General features: G+C 36.5%; 1 protein-coding gene across 1 annotated transcript in view; it reads left to right on the top strand.

The window, feature by feature from the left end:
* The first annotated feature begins 4,409 nt into the window (after window positions 1–4,409).
* Window positions 4,410–16,309, top strand: part of LOC104259843 (cadherin-10) — a 64,813-nt gene continuing 52,913 nt past the window's right edge. Inside the window, exon 1 of the mRNA XM_059815675.1 lies at window positions 4,410–4,640. Within this exon, the coding sequence (XP_059671658.1) occupies window positions 4,410–4,640 (231 nt within the window). The remainder of the gene's footprint in view (window positions 4,641–16,309) is intronic.

Below are 16,309 nucleotides of genomic sequence, written 5' to 3'. Positions count from 1 at the left end.
TATGGCATCATAAGCCAGGAGTCAGAGATCTAATGAAATAGAGAGGCACCTTACCAAGTTACCTACTTCAAGGAGGAAACTAAAATGGTAGCAATTGTGTCTCATGGCTGATGGCTGTAGCCACTTTGAAAGAGGGTCTGCAGCCTGTGGTGGTAGCTCTATACTGGTGGCTGGAGTGGGACCAAAGATTTGGAGGAATGGGGTGGAAAATAAGAAAAGTTCCTCACTGTGGCTGTGTATAAGAATAGCTCTATTGGTCTCATCTCTGCAGAGCAAGAACAAAACAAGAACAAAATATGCTCCAGTGTCTTCCATTGTAATAAAAATAAAGATTGCTCTCCTCATAAAATTCCAATGTAGTTTAATCTAATTTGTCATGAAACATCTTTGATTCAAAAAAATCTTTCTTTTATAATAACATAGCAAAAAAGGACTGAAAGACAAGATTAGAGATGTGAATAGATAATGGCTCCCAACTGAAACAGAAATGGTGAAAACAGAAATGGCATTGCATAAATATCTTTTTTTAAACAAGCTTTTTGAAATGTTACACAATTAAAATTCAGTTCAAGTTTGACCAAGGTTAATTTTGGAACAAAAATCGTAAATGGTAGCTATCCCAAGTAAAATTTTTTGCTGTTCAAATTTGCTCTTCACAGGAGAGAGAGAAGTTTACTAAAATTTCCTGATTTAAAAAAAAAAATAGACAAGCTTTTGATCCATATTACTGTTTTTACTGTAAATTTAATTCTGCTGACTTCCAAAAGCAGCTATGCATTAATGCAGAGGAAATCCCTTACTAAAGAAATAACATCTCAGCTGTAAAAGATCAACCTCCTGGAGCAACTGGTAAATGGGAGTCTAATTGAGAAGTGCATCAGTTAAAGGTATTCATGGCCCATTGTATGTGTCTGTTAAATCTCATGCATTTCAAATGGTATGAAGTATTTTTTAGTATTATTAGGGGGGCTGAGAAAGCACAATATAATATTTTCCAAATTTTGCAAAAATTACATTTGAAATCACATGAATACAGTAAAAGTTGCCTTAAAACATTTTAATCTAAGTTCTGAGAGATATAGAAGTGATTAATCTGTGGAAAGTGAGAACTGCCTCATTGTTTTAAAATTGTTAGCTGAAAGCTGATGGTGAAAAGATTAATAGCTTCAGCGATGATTGATCTATGTCTTTCATACTACAGATTGTTCCAAGAAAACTCATTAAAAATAATTCCAAAACAAGCACCTGTATAAATAAGAGCAGAGTTGGGCACAATATTTCTCTGTAGTAAGTTTAATGTAATTTAGAAGGATATTACACAGAAATATGGAACCTTGCACATTTCAAAATTTTCAAAAGCTTTAATTTTTTTTCCTTTGTTTCTTTTCTATTGTGGGAAAAAGTTGAGAAGTGATCTTCTGGAAGAAGAGGTAGAGAGAGATTTGAGGAGAAAGACTGGTGAAATAGTTTCATTTAAGACTATTTAAAGCTATTTAAAACTATTTCAGTTCTTTGCAAAAAACACTTACTTGAAGTCAGCAAAACTGTTACAATTCTGCTGAGTTCTCAGACCCTCTTCTAAGATAAGATTTTCACCAAAATTTAGACAGTTTTCCTATTAGTTTTCCATGGAATTTAAAATACAGATGATAAATTTACCTTCCTCCATTGACTGTTCCAGCTCTGGCAGGGCAGTACAGAACCCAAATATGCAATGTATTACAGAACTGGGACTTCTGTCTATTTTCTGTAGTTATATATTAAAAGGTTTCCTTCATCTAATTATCTTCAAACATTTCCTTTATTCCAGTGCTTTTTATTTAATTGTTATTAGTTCAGTCTGTTTTTTCTTGTTTGCTAGCTTATTTTTAAAAGTAAATGTTATTGCTTTAGTGTAGACTACTATCAAACTCATTATATTTAAAGCAGGAACCTGAACTCTAACAGTCTCAAAGGAGGTAAAAGACCTTGCTGGTATGTACATCCATTAAGCAGCCACGCTTGCAAGTCCATGTGCATTAGCTACTTTTGTAACTTTAATAAATTTCATCTGAGCTTTCATTCTGCTGACCTAATTTAACAAGAAGGAAATTCAATAACAACCCCTAATATTGAAGTATTATTTCCCAAGAGGAATTTAAAAACATTTCTACATCAAATAATAATGTGTGAATAATGGAATATATATACTGATGGCAACAAGAAAGCAAAAAAAAGAACAAAAAAAGAAACCCACACCAAAAAAAAAAGGTATCTCCTTTTCAAAAAAACCCAATAGCTTTCCAATTTTTAGGGAAACTAATAATATCTTGAAGAGCTAATTTCAAGTTTGAAATTCCTATGGTCTTTGAAAAGAAACATTTCTAAGTATCTGAGAATAAATCATAGCTGCCTTCTCTCACTCAGTATACCTTTGTTTCAAAAGAACATAAGTATCAGTGTGACAAATAATTTCCAAGGTGGAGGACCACACCTCCAGTTTGTACATGCTGCTATAATTCAGCATGTTATTAGCATTTTACATTAGGACAGATTGTTCTGGGTAGTATTCAAAGTTCACAAATCAAGTAAATGTCAAAGTTTAAGGAGAAAGGAAGACGGGGTAAATGAAATTATACATAACCTGGTGTTTATTTAGACAAATGGAAATGAACACCTGTGAGTTACTGTGAACAGTCTTGGGGCTAAAGTCCTTTAAAGCAGTGGCTTTGAGAAGTTCTTTAGTCTTCCAAATATTGGAGGAGAGGGGAAAATGTTCTCCTGAGAGAATTTAACTCTGAAGACAAAAGCTGGTTCCTGAACTGAATCTGTTCAGTTATTAACACACACACACATGCACACACACACAGAGCATCTTTTAACTGTAAGAAATCACTACATTTCATAGGCTTTCCACTCTAAACACCTGACATTTTATTGTGAACTCTTTTAATCAACACAAGCTTACTGGAAGTACCTTAAGTAGCACATCAATATCAAACTGAAATGCAGAAAGAATTTCTGAAAGTTTTGCATAGCTCTACTTTGAAAAATAAAAAATATTTAAGATGATAGTGAGCTATAGTTTAATGTTATTGAAACCAGAGAACACATGGGATTGCTGTGTGCAATGTTACTTATCTATCAAAATCAGAAAAGAGGAGGAAAAAAAAAATTCCAAGCTTTTTTCTACTTGAGTTTTGTGCCACATATGGAAGAATATACAAGGAACTGGAACCACCATCCATGTATTTTGTTTCCCGTGGGCATGCTAAAAAAAACACCAAACCACCCTGATTAAAATTTGCAGAAGCTATACCCTATTATGAAGAAAAATCATAAGTTTTCATGATTTACTGAAGGAAAACATTACCAAATGATCTCACTAGCAAAAAGTGTTACTCTTTAAATGCTGGAATGGGAAGTAAAGTGAAGAAAACCTGGCTAAATTTTTCTTGCAGAAATAACATCTCATGGTTCCATCAGAAGAAGGAAGAATTAAAAGAAAACAAAGCAAAACAAAAAAAGAAGTGGAGACAAAACAAAGATGAGTTAGGAGAGGTTTGCCTTCTCTCTGCAATATCACTTCCCATGATCAGATTAATTTCAGTACTTTCTAAACTTAAAGTTATTCAGGATACGTGCAAAAAAGGCCCTCATTTTTTAAATACTTCCTACATTTTAAGGCTAAGTTTGCATCACTCCATATTGCAAAATCATCTCAAGAACTTTTTTTATTTAAAAGTTTGCTTCTTGACATGTTGTATTTCTTCTGATGCATATGATGTTCTCTTTTACAATTTAAAACACCCTGGAGAACTGGTGTTTTACCATTTCCTCATTTCTAAAACTACTTTGTGTTGGCTTTTCAGTCCTCTTGATAGTAAGATTAATAAAACACTGGAATTCTTGTAAAACAAATCGGGTGGAAAACATTTGAAGCAAAGGCAGCAGTATTTAATGTGTAAGTTTCAGCAATACTAATCCCCCATATAATGTCCCTTTATATAAAGAACACTCTTAGAAGTTTCTAAATTGAAAGACTTTAATGGGGAAATAGTTGATCATCTCAGGGCACTCTCACTCTTTCTTAGGAAGTGTTTTGACAGCAGCCACCTAACATATTCACAACATTGTCCCTATCTGGATAACCTTTATATTCCTAACCAGGTTGCTTTCTATGTTGTAATGTTTTGTATCTGCAGGGTACAGTAGAAGGGATGTTGGACACTAGGGAGTGAATGCATTTCAACTTACATTGTCTCTTCTCTGTTTACTTTTAGTATTTGGATACTATGTGCAGTTCAGAGATGAGTTGCTGGAAACTACTGAGCTGCATCAGCAACTAGAGACATAAAAAGCAAGTAAAGAAAAACAAAACTATAGACTCCATCGCTGACCAGCCTGAGGAGCATCAGCAGTGGACAACTATGACAATACAGCAAGCCCTATTACTTCTGCTGCTCTGGATGTGGCTGCCGCATCCCTGCCATACAGAAATGCTGTTCAGGAGGACTCCTGATCTCAGACCCAAAAGCTTTGGGGGACGTGCATCAGGGAATGATGGAAAAGCAATTCATCGCCAGAAGCGAGGCTGGATGTGGAACCAGTTTTTCCTTTTAGAGGAATACACAGGATCTGATTATCAGTATGTAGGCAAGGTAGGTTTCTCATTAAAATTTCTGTATAATTGTCAAGTTTACTTATCTTTCTACAGAGCCCTAGTTTCTATGTTTTATTCTAATGCGTAAGAAGCAGATTTCCAGGCCATATATATATTGTTTGTCCTGCTAGAATTATTAAATTAATATTGCTAGTTAAAATTATCCAGAAATATTTGAATTAAACAAATGAAGATATCTTTGACAAATTTGTTCCTTTTAGCACATCATTCCTGCCAGCAGCCCACTCAGTATCTCTTCTGTATAAAAACATACTATTTCATAGTTCATTATAGGTTTTCTTTCCAACTCTTTCTCTTTGAGTATTTCATGTTTCATACAAGATAACACATTCTTTTTCTGTGCTTATGTTTGAAAAATGCAACCTATTTTGAAGAAAAGATATTCTTCCTCTTTAACTCTCCCTGAATTTCAATAAACTGCAGTTAAGTAAAATTCCTTGACTACCATGTGACAGAAATGGTGGTTAGGAAGTGAACTACAATAGAAGTCGGCAGAACTGCACATATGACTGCTTAGCATACTAGATGCATACATAAAGGACACTGGAAGTGTCCTTTAAATTATTTTCAATTCACACTTATGTTTTGCCATGCGATTTATTGAAAAATATATAACATATAATGCCACAATAGTATTCAAACAGGTACAAGGAATTAATTCAAAATGTAATTTGCTTGAAAGTGGAAGTTAGTGTCAGCAGTAATGGGTACCAGTTAGCACCAATGGTTGATGATAAACACAGAAATTTCATTTTCTATAATCCAGATTTTAATTTTTTACATGGTTTTGTACTTGTAAAATACTGCAGAGAAATACTGACTTGTTGAAAATCACAGAATCACAGAGTAGCTGAGGTTATAAGGCACCTCTGGAGATCATCTAGCTCAACCTCCCTGCTCAAAGCAAGGTCAGCTAGAGCTTGCTCAGGACTATGTGCAGTCAGATTTTAAATATCTCCAAAGGTGGTGACTCCACAATCGCTCTGGGCAACTTGTTCAAGTGTTTGACCACCCACTCAGTAAAAAGTTTGTTCCTATATTTAAAGGGAATTTCCTGTATTTCAGTTTGTGCCTATTGCCTTTTGTCCTGTCGCTGGGCACCACTCAAAAGAGACTGGGTCTGTCTCCCTCAGTCATTCCCATCAGGTATTTATATACATTAATAAGGTCCGTGCTGAGCCTTTTCTTCTCCAGGCTGAGCAGTCTCAGCTCTCTCAGCCTCTCCTCATCTGAAAAATGCTGCAGTCCCTTAATCATCTTAGTGGCCTTTTGCTAGACTCTTGCCAGTAGCTCTGTATCTCTCTTCTACTGGGGAGCCCAGAACTGGACATAGCACTCCAGATGTGTCTCACCAGGGCAGAGCAGAAAGGAAGGATGATCTCTCTTGATCTCCTGGAGATGCTTTTCCTAATGGAGCCCCAGATGCTGTTGACCTCCTTTGCTGCAAGGGCACATTGCTGCCTCATGGTCAGCTTGCTGTCCACGGGGACTCCAAGCTCTCTGCAAAACTGCTTTCCAGCCAGTTGGTCCCCAGCATGCACTGGTGCATGGGATTATTACATTATAAAATGTTTCTTGAAAGGATTAAGAATGTTGGGGTGGTTGAGAAAGGAAATGCTTATTAAAATTTATGAAATTTAAATACTAAGTAAAAATTTAAGAGTGCAAGCTTATGAATGAGTAAACTGCCTTTTTGTTTCCACTTTTTATGTGTTGCTGTGAGTCTGTAACTTTAGCACTAGCATCTGAATGATACAGTCATTTCCAAATCATGTTGAGAGCCTTGTAAATAGTCCCTGTATTTATTTCATACACTTATCAAATGTAAAGTCATGCCTCCCAAGCATTCCAAAATATCTAGCCCGGTTCCTCAGCCCAGGCCAGACTGATAGCCTATGAAAATTGACCTTGCCCACAAAGTAAGAACTGCCACTGTATCAAAACACTATGCTACTGTATTCGGGAGTGTTTTCCTCCCAGAAGTCCCAGGAAATAAATAGCTTTGCAGGGCACCCTGAATTTCAGATTATTTAGGCTCCTTCAGAAACCTGCTGGTTACTTTTTAAAATTGCATTATTTTTGAGTATTTATGATCCCAAATCATAAAGTGTGAGTGGTGTCACAATAATTTTCTTCCAGTCATGATGGGTGAAAGAAGTCTCTTTAGAGGGAAAAGGGTTAACATTTTTCTAGGTTAACTCATCTGCATTAGAAAAAGAGAGAGAGATGTTGATAAACACAGAATTGCTTTGGCTGAAAGAGAATAAGTGTTTGCAAATGAGAAATCATAAGTAAAGATAAGTAAAATGGCAGAGTACAGAACTGAGAAGAAACTTGAGGAGCACTTAAGACTGCATTTTCACTTTTTTTGCTCTGGTTAGAGCAGAAAAGTTGCTAATTTGAGCAAGCAAATTTAAAATTAACCTGAGTATATAAAGTTGCCCTACAGTAATTTTCTGACAAATTTGGGAAAAGTGTAGAAAACATGCAAAATGAAGAGTATCATAGCGTTTTATTTGCACTGGGAGAGTTTTACACAAAAGAAGCAAATATATGTGGAGCTAAAAATTGATTGTTACTCTAATTAATGCTTTAACAGTCTGATAGTCCAAATTCTCAAATTATTAGAGAAAAAAATAACTAATGATTAAAATTGTAGTACATAAACTTTATAGTAGCTATCACTTTTCCCTGGTATTGCACTCACCTTTTCAAAGGCCATCTGGATTGTATAGTCAAAATGTTTCTGGATGTTTTCTTTTATCTGATTTTATCCAAAGCCAAAATGATTTGGATAGGTGGGTGACATAAAATGCCACCTTCCTGTTAATTTCTCTACAACATGTTTGGAGATGGTGTTTGGAAATTATGTGAGATAGTAAAAGCACAAGTTAGAACTCAATAATTTGTCATCAATGACTAGGAGAGAATGTTTGTCATGGAGAGGTTTCAGTCAAAAGTAAGTACTAAGTGTGATTTTTAAAATTGACAATAATAGATGACAAACATACCAGTGAAAAGATCAGCAGAAATTCCAAAACTGAGGCTACCAGATTCATCTGGATTTGTGATTTACATCTCCTTGCTTTCTGAGCTCATGATTGATATATTTTTTCTTGTTTCTTATTCTGCATCTATATATCTGTCAAGGGAGCTTGAAAACTGTTGAATATCACATTACTCTTGAAAATAGTGTCTACAATTCACAATGCAATTTACGCATTCATTTATTCACTGTTTAAGTCAACTTGAGAAGGTTATACTACAATAATATGATGGAAATGAGGTTCGATGAATGAATGGGATACGTAATACAGTAACAGCTGAAGAGTTCCTTGTTTTAAGTCAACCATGCTTATGAAATGGTGGCAAAGTACATATTGACTGATTATGGACATTCACTGATTGCTTCAGGTCAGTACTTATTATAAGAAAGGGGGAGGGTCATCTTTTCCTTCATGTAATACACAGCAGCCTGAGGGTAGTAATCAAAACTATGTAAGTGAATTTTGTATATGCAGAACCTCAAATAATAATTGCAACAGTAGTTTCTAGTAAAGGTTGAAGCCACAATGATGGCTTTTCCTTTTAGTAACTATCTGTGTCTATTGACACTGTGGATGATATACCACAGAACTGGTACCTGAGGGAGGGTCCCACATTGTTAGCTCAATAAAGCCTTAAAGACAGCTATCCCAAAAGTGGCATTGCTTTTGGACACCTCAGCAAGAGCGTAGTGTGTAAGAAAAGTGTGAATGGAGCCCCGGACAGCTTTACCACCCAGTCATAAAGATGTAAAGTAGGGAAGCCTGTACTCTAGTTAAGTGTATATGTATTGGAATTAAATACACTGTTTTAAGTTAGTATTGCTAGTATTCCTTCATATTGCTTGGTATTGTTTCATATAGTCCATAATCCAATGAGAAATATTTGGCAACATCAGAGGTAAAAAGATGCATTTTCCTGAAAGTCCATGTTTTGTCAACATAAAAGGATAAATATTAGCTAACATCAGATGTGCATAGAGTTGTCACTGTTGGAGAAACAGTCAGTTTTAAGGAAAGATTAAACAAAATAATTTCCTGAAAGAAATGAAAGCCGGAAACCATCCTGGGCAGGAATTTTGAATGGACTTTTCTTTCTGATGCAGCAGCTACCAAAAATACTGGGTTTGAAGAGGGCAATACAAAAGAGCACGGTCTCTTGATTTCAAAGGGTTCGCCATCAAGTGGGACCAAAAAAAAGATCCCAATGAAGTGTTGCTTTGTAGTGGTAAGATGAAGACTTACCAAACCCTTTTAAAAACTTCTGTATTTTGATTTCTGAAGAGTGTTTCTACCCTAGCTTTTTATTTTGTAAAGACTTTTGGTGTCATGAGAGACTAAAGAGTAGGATTTTTAATTGAAAGTGCTCATATGCAAGCATAATATTTGGTGTGAATATCTGATTGAGCATAAAATGCCTTCCCTTTCAGGTGAAGGGAATCAACTCTGTGGCACGGAAGTTCTGTAGAGGTTGAAATTTCAGCTAGAGCAGTTTCTCGTGACAGGGATCAGTAAAGAAGAATGGAAAGGGAGGAAAGATACTTTGCACACTGAATAAATGAATTGTGATCTGCTGTGTCTAAGACTCAGCTGCGAAGGTGAAAGAGGACAGCTTGTCCTTTAACAGTTTCCACTTGGGATATTTTTGGTGTAACTCTACTGGATGCAAAAAGCAAGTTGTTCACAGCTGTGTATCTTCAAAAATCTTATCTCACTGAAGATACTGCAGTGTGGTGGAATTGACACTTGAGGGACACAACATTCAGAAAATTATTTCTTTCTCAGCAAGACAACACATAGACTGTGAAGAAGGTTATTTAAGGCACCAATTTATGGCAAGGATATGAAAGCTTGTTTTTGGGGGTACATGTGTGTGCTCCTAGATATTTCAACACAGGTCAAGAGTGTCAGAGTGAAATATGTTTCAGTTGCTTTTATTTTTGAAGGACTGGTTCTTTTCTACCTCTTCTTCTAGTCCAGAACACAGGAACTGTGATGGCTTCTCAAAAGACGTGGTACAGACATTGTTTTTCCATAACATCAGAGGCATCAAAAGCTTCCTGTAAGATTGTCCTGGAGGTTGATTGATTCTCAGTGAGTGCTGACGTGAAATTCTTTCTCAAACTGTGTTGGGAACCAGCTTAGTAGGGAGTTTATCACTATAACTGGTTAGACTCATCATTTACTCTGAATTGAAGTGTGCAGAGGGTTTATATTTTCTGTTTGCAAAAGGAATATTCCTTTGTAAACCTCGGTGTATGTTGGAGTCTCTGACTTCTTGCTTCATTAAACAGCAGCAGAAGGTACTGGTGGCAAAGAGCTGACCTGGCTGAATAGTAAGTTTTTATTCCCATAAAGGATGAATTATTTGTTAGCTACTGTACTACATGTATCCCTATAAGACACTGGGTTTTGTTGGAGGACACAGGACAGAATTAACAGACAGTTGTCAAGGAATGAAAGGGCTTTGTAATATCCACCAGTTTTTTAGTGAAGACCAAAGAAGCCACAGTTGTCATGTGCCTGAATCCAAAGCCAGATACATTTGTTCAAAAGCTGTGGATTCCCAGCCCTGAACAGATGTTTGTGTGTATGAGTTTCTTAAAAGTGTTGTCTGGTAACAAGGGAAGAGGGATTTGGTCATTTGGGTAAGGCATACTGAGGGCATACTCAACCCAACAGCTTAAGGGGATGATCCCCGGTGTCCAAATTATCTGATGGTAATTTTGGTCAGATGCGCCAGGCACTGTAAATGAAAGGCCTAAGTGAGCATTCCCAGTTGCCTCTTTAGACTGGCAAATCTTGCAAAGAGTGAGGAAGAACGGAGACCTACAGTGAAACTCCAGTGCTTCACAGTGAACTAGTACTGGAATGGATTACTATCCTTTTAGACTTTTTTTTAGGGGTGCAGGCCACATCAACAGAGCTGAGGGTAGATGTTCCAAGAAAGTTTTGCCCTTCTCGAGGAGTTCAGTGTCAGTATTTGTTCTGATTGTGCTTTTTCTCTAAAATGGTAAAGTCAACAGGACTGTTCATCCAACCACAACCACCTAGCACTGCAAAAGACATGTTTCCTAAAACTAGTGGGGCCTCATCAGATGCTGGTAGCTGAAACTGTCAAGTGAGGTATTAGAGGAGACAGCACACATTGGGAAAGAAAGAGAGAAAGAGAGAAAGAAAGGAAGAGGGAGGAAGGATGGTTGGATATAGGCAAGGATAGGATGGCAAAATGAAACCAAAAAACCTAAAAAGATGAAAAAGTAGGCTAACAGTGGTGCCATTCAAACTCTAGCTTAGTAGAGAAGATCTGGTTTGACAGAACTGAAAGGCAGCGTGTTCTGTATTTTTATTTCTGTATGAATTGGACACAAAGAAGGAGCTCAGAGCATGCCGTTGCCTGTATGGGTGCTGCTAGGGAAAAAAGTGTGGCTAACAGTGCTAATCTAGTTGTAATCAAATGGATATGTCTTCTTTACCAACTAGTATGGTGAAAAGAGGGGAAGCACCATGGTTCCAGTTTTGTATCTGCATCAAATCTTCACTGGCAATAGAGTCTGTGCCAGTTCCAGGCTCACATCACGTATCCATACATAGCTAATTGTCAGAGCACCTTGAGTCACATTGCGAGTGATGCCCTGGTGAACAAAGTGAACCATGGTCCCAAGAAGACAGAAACCACTCTCTGAGACTGCAAAACTCCAAAAAGAGAAGTAAGGCAAACCACATAAAACAGAACTGTAAGATACTAAATTGATTAGGTAGACACATCTATGTCAGGTAGACACATGTAAATGTGCTTGTAGACAATAGCTTGGAGTTAAATGCTAAGCTTAGTCCAGGACCTTTTTCACTTCTATGGGTACAGTTTTATACATAGTTTGCACAGTTTTAAAAGTCATGATAAATGGAAGAGTTATAGTGAATGAAATGGGATATCATCTCTAGAAGTTATATTTGCCCAGCGTTCAAGGAAATACTATTTTGATAGCCTGTTCTTATTTCTCCTTGGCCTCTATAGAACCATAAGTATTATATAGTTTAACACTGTTAATGGTCTTTAATTGAGATTCAAAGCATGGAAGCTGCAATAGAGCCTGAAAAACATGAGGTGGTTTAATCATTATTCTTTTTTTCCCCTTAAGGAAAACAAACTAAGACTGTATGCCATTTCTTGTAGGAGGTACAAAGCAGAAGATGCTGCTCATTGGAATAGGTCTTGAAACTTTAAATTCTGCTGAACAGAGCTATTAATCAGTTGAAAATTTAATGAACTTTCTAGTTCTTCCTGACCAAAATGACCCTTCGCAGGCATTTACAAGCTTTCTGTTTCAAGCACGGCTTTTACATACTACTACTGGTATGTTTAACTTCCGAGGTAAAGCACTAAAATGTATTTCCTATTTGCTCTCATATGTCATGGGCAGCCTTTCGCCCTTTCTCACAGGGGCTTTCCCGCCGCGGCTGAGGGGCTCAGCTGTGCCCTGCGCTGGGGCCGCTGGAGCCGGCGGGAACCGGCTGTGTCCGGCAGGGGGCAGCCCCGGCCGCCCCTCTCAGGGGCCGCCCCTGCAGCCGCCACTGCCAACACCTGGGCACCCTCACCCTATATGATAACATACTTATGTATATTAAAACAGTTTTTTGTTATTTTCTTTTCCGTGTGTCAATAGATCTCAGTATTGTAGAATCATACACTATGCTCATACTATGCTGTGTGCGCTTCACAAATAACACTTTCAAAACACTGTGGGGGTTTCACTTCTGATTTTCTACATCCATCTAATTGCTTTCATGTGCTTACTGCTTATACAAATACTTTTCAAGTCTACTGAGAAACTAATGCAAATATGAGTAGGGACCATTAGCTGAATATTGTTTCGTTTTCTGTCAAGTAACTGGAAGCTACATCTAATGGTGTTCAGTGTTACAAGGTATATGGTAAATGCAAGCCACGGGGAATGCATGAATGGTTTAATGAAAACTTGCTAGTTTTGATACAAAAGTGAAGAATATTATTCGACTTCTCCATTTTACTTTTTTTACACATTGGTACTTGAGTGCCAGCCATATATCAATATACTTCATTCTTTTTTTCAAAGAATAAAAGCGGGTGCATTGTGACCATAATTTAGCATCAGAACCTGGGAACTCCAACTGTGATATAATATGTCAGAGAGATTTTGTGTGTGTTTGTATATTGTTTTGATGAACACACTTTAAGTTGCAGCTAAGGCAGGCTTTCTTTTCTGAGTGCAGGAGATGTCTACAACAGTACTGGTGGTAGTTGCAATATAAATAATTCATGAACTAAAGGCTTGTTTCTGGCGTGAATTTGATGAGAAGTTAAGTGATAATGAGACTGAGCGGTCAGTATGGTCCTACTAGTCACTGAGGTAGGTTTCCTGTCCCTGCCTTTCTCGGTCTCTGAGAAAGCTATTTTAAAATGTTTGACTTTTTTTTCCCCCTAATAATCCCAATAGCGGTGATCTGCCATTTTGAAACTAATTTCTAAAAGAGACAATTCCGCTTTATGCAAGCACAAAGTGCAATAGTGTCAATCTGTGGTCAGGAAGATTTAGAGGGAAGATAATCTAAGTTATGGGCATCCTTCCAGCAGGTGTAAAATCACCAGTAAGATGCATTTTGCTGCCTTTGCAGAGAAGAGTTATAGCTCTCTTGGGTGGTTTCTAAAATCACAGTTTGTACATAATTATGCATTGCACTTAAAATGGCATCATGATTCAAAATAATAGTATAAGAAACAGGGAAGTAGTTTAGTCCCAACTTTCCAGTTCCTTTCAGTTCAATTTCTCTTTCAATTTTAAAATTGTATCTGCTTGTCACAAAAAGATACTCCAAAAAAGGAAAGAACTGATAAAACTGAAATAATTTATATTCAAAGCCATAGCTCAGGAAAAGTAGAGTCTGCTTCATCACAGTACATTCATTCACTCAAGGAATTAAAAAACATAGTAGAAAAAGGAGCTTTAGAAATATTTGACTTACACCTTATTTGAAATGATAAATGTATAAGTAGCCAATACTTTCAACAGCAATTCAAAGGCTGATGTTTTAGGGGCTTTTTTTTTTCCTCTCTTGATTTGTTTTTAAATCAGATCCAGATGACCTTTTAAGTATCCTACATACACAGATAGCAAGGAAGAGCCGGGGGTAATACTGAGGGAAAATCAGTGACTTGCAACAAAATACCCATGAGGGAGAGAGTTCTAAGAAGTTAAAAGTTGATGTTTACCCTTTTAAAATGGCTTCCTGCTGGAAGCTTTTCCTTATATTTATAAGTGTTTTTGTCTTTGAAGATAATTAAAAATAAGCTGAACCAAAAATGCTGTAATGGTAAGTTCTTTCCAACCCTCCAATGCCTTCTGTTTTGAGGCAGTAAGTACCTATAAAGTCAATGTATCTGAAGTCCCTGGCAGACAGAGTAGGATTTGTTTGCAGGAGTAAACAAACATCATTGTTCGACTCATCAGTGTTACTTCCTCAAACTAAATTATTTCTGTTTCCTGAATCTTTTAACAGCTATTTACTTGAGAGTGTTAAAGGAAGACTGGACCACTGAGGGGAAAAAATTGCCCTCTAGTTTGACAATATTTTGGTCTGTAGCAATTTTAAATGTGCAACCATAGGTGAGTTCATACACTCTTCAAGTCTGAGAACAGAAGGTGTCTTCTTTTCATTTCAAGCATCCAATTCACAGACCATCCAGTTGCCTGAAATGGAGATGCAAGGTACATTACATGCCTGAACACACCTAACAACTTAGAAAGGCATTAATGAATAATTAGGTGGCTTGGCATTCTAAAAGGCATGCCCAAACAGACTGTATACAAGCATCTAGATGGAAGATATGAGCTGAAAGAAGGAAGATCATGTTCTGGGATATTCATGATATTGTACCTTTGAAAACTATGTAGTTGCAAAGATTACTGCCTGCACCGTAAGAATCAGATGGCTGGGCACACAAGATTTCTGTGTGGAAACTTCCAAGAATATGTAAAAATTTAAGAAAACTTCAGTGCTCAATTGCAATTCTGTTCACCTCTTCTGTTGCCCTTTTCCTAGCTGTAGAAAAGTCTTGTTCCTTCATATTGGCTTACACTGATACTCTGTGCCTTTCTTCTATTTCCTACACCTACGGTCTTCAGTCCAGTTGTGCTACCTGGATTTAGCATTATCATTTTACATGCAATGCAGAGCCACACCAAATTAACTTTCCTGGGTCATTTTTATTTAGGCAAAAGTGTACGTGCTCTCTCTGCTTCTGAACTTCTATTTTATTCCTTCGAGTCTGCCTTTCCTTTCAACTTCCCTACGTATATATCTCAAAGCAGTGGTGAGAAGACAGGAACATATTAAGTTTCCTCTTGGTGTAAAGTTCAAGGTAATCATACTGTCCTTCATTGCCAATATTTTGGTGACTTCTGATTTATTTTTATTACCCAAAGAATGGTTGTCCTTTCTTAATAATTCTCAAGCAATACAACAAGGTTGGAAATAGAGGTTGGACATGATGGTTCGAAATATTTTAGGGTGAAACTGTGGTGGCAAAAAAACCCACAAACCCAAGAAACCTACTTTGTAGAAGAACTTGGAAGACTGTCATTCTGAGTATTTTGTAAAGCGGCTGCATGATACAGTAGAGATGATCATGCAGAATACTTTGTCTCTTCCTCATCCAAAACCAGCTGAGTAAAAAAGCAATCTCTCTTTCTTCTCATTTAGTTTAGAAACTGTTTTATGTTATGAAAATGCTTTTCTGGGGTGTATTCCTAAAAATTTTTCATAGTTTTTTGTAATTATATATAATTTAGAAGTATATGCTACAATATAGTGATTAGTAGAACAAATTACACTTGATATGCAGAGACATGGAGTAATAATAAAGATTTCTTCCTTCTATGTTAAGAACTCCATTTTCCAACGAGAACTTTTGCAGATCCTTTCTTTGATATATGGCATTTGATGTAAAATATGCATAAATTAAAATTTCTGAGTCTCCATGTCTATGATTGCTAATTCCACTACAAATGCAAGTACAAATATTTAAGAAATATTATTTTGACTGAATATAGTAATTAACAACTTTTACTACCTAGGCAATCATGGTTATAAATTATCTAGCTTAGTACTAAATGATAAAAATTATATTGCTATTTTAAATTTTGACAGTGAGAAAAGTGACTAATGCAATTTTGTAAAAGGTGAAGTAAACAGGGAGAAAAAATGAGATTTCTATATAAATTTTATATTTTAAAGAGTAGGAATTTAAAGAAAAGTCATGAAACAATCCATTTTGTTGAAAGAAACGGAAAAGATAGATAGGGTAATGCAGTGTTCCAGGCCATGTTACTAAAATTTAGGAAAACTTTTAATGAAGTGGAGGTACTTGTGAAATGCTAAGTTAATGTGCCAAATAGAATATGAAAGCTTCAGGAGAGGATAAATGGTTATAGCCAAATAGCAGATAAATAAATCTATGAGGGGACAGAGCCAGGAAAGATACAGGAGTTTTGTAAATTGATATTAGTTTTTTTACTTGCAAAATTACAAAGAAATCTCTACTCCTTTTGTTCTTTAAAAATTT

This window comes from Gavia stellata, chromosome 3 (assembly GCF_030936135.1).
Source record: "Gavia stellata isolate bGavSte3 chromosome 3, bGavSte3.hap2, whole genome shotgun sequence".
NCBI classification, from domain to species: Eukaryota; Metazoa; Chordata; class Aves; order Gaviiformes; family Gaviidae; genus Gavia; species Gavia stellata.
This window is presented reverse-complemented; position numbering and strand designations above follow the sequence as displayed.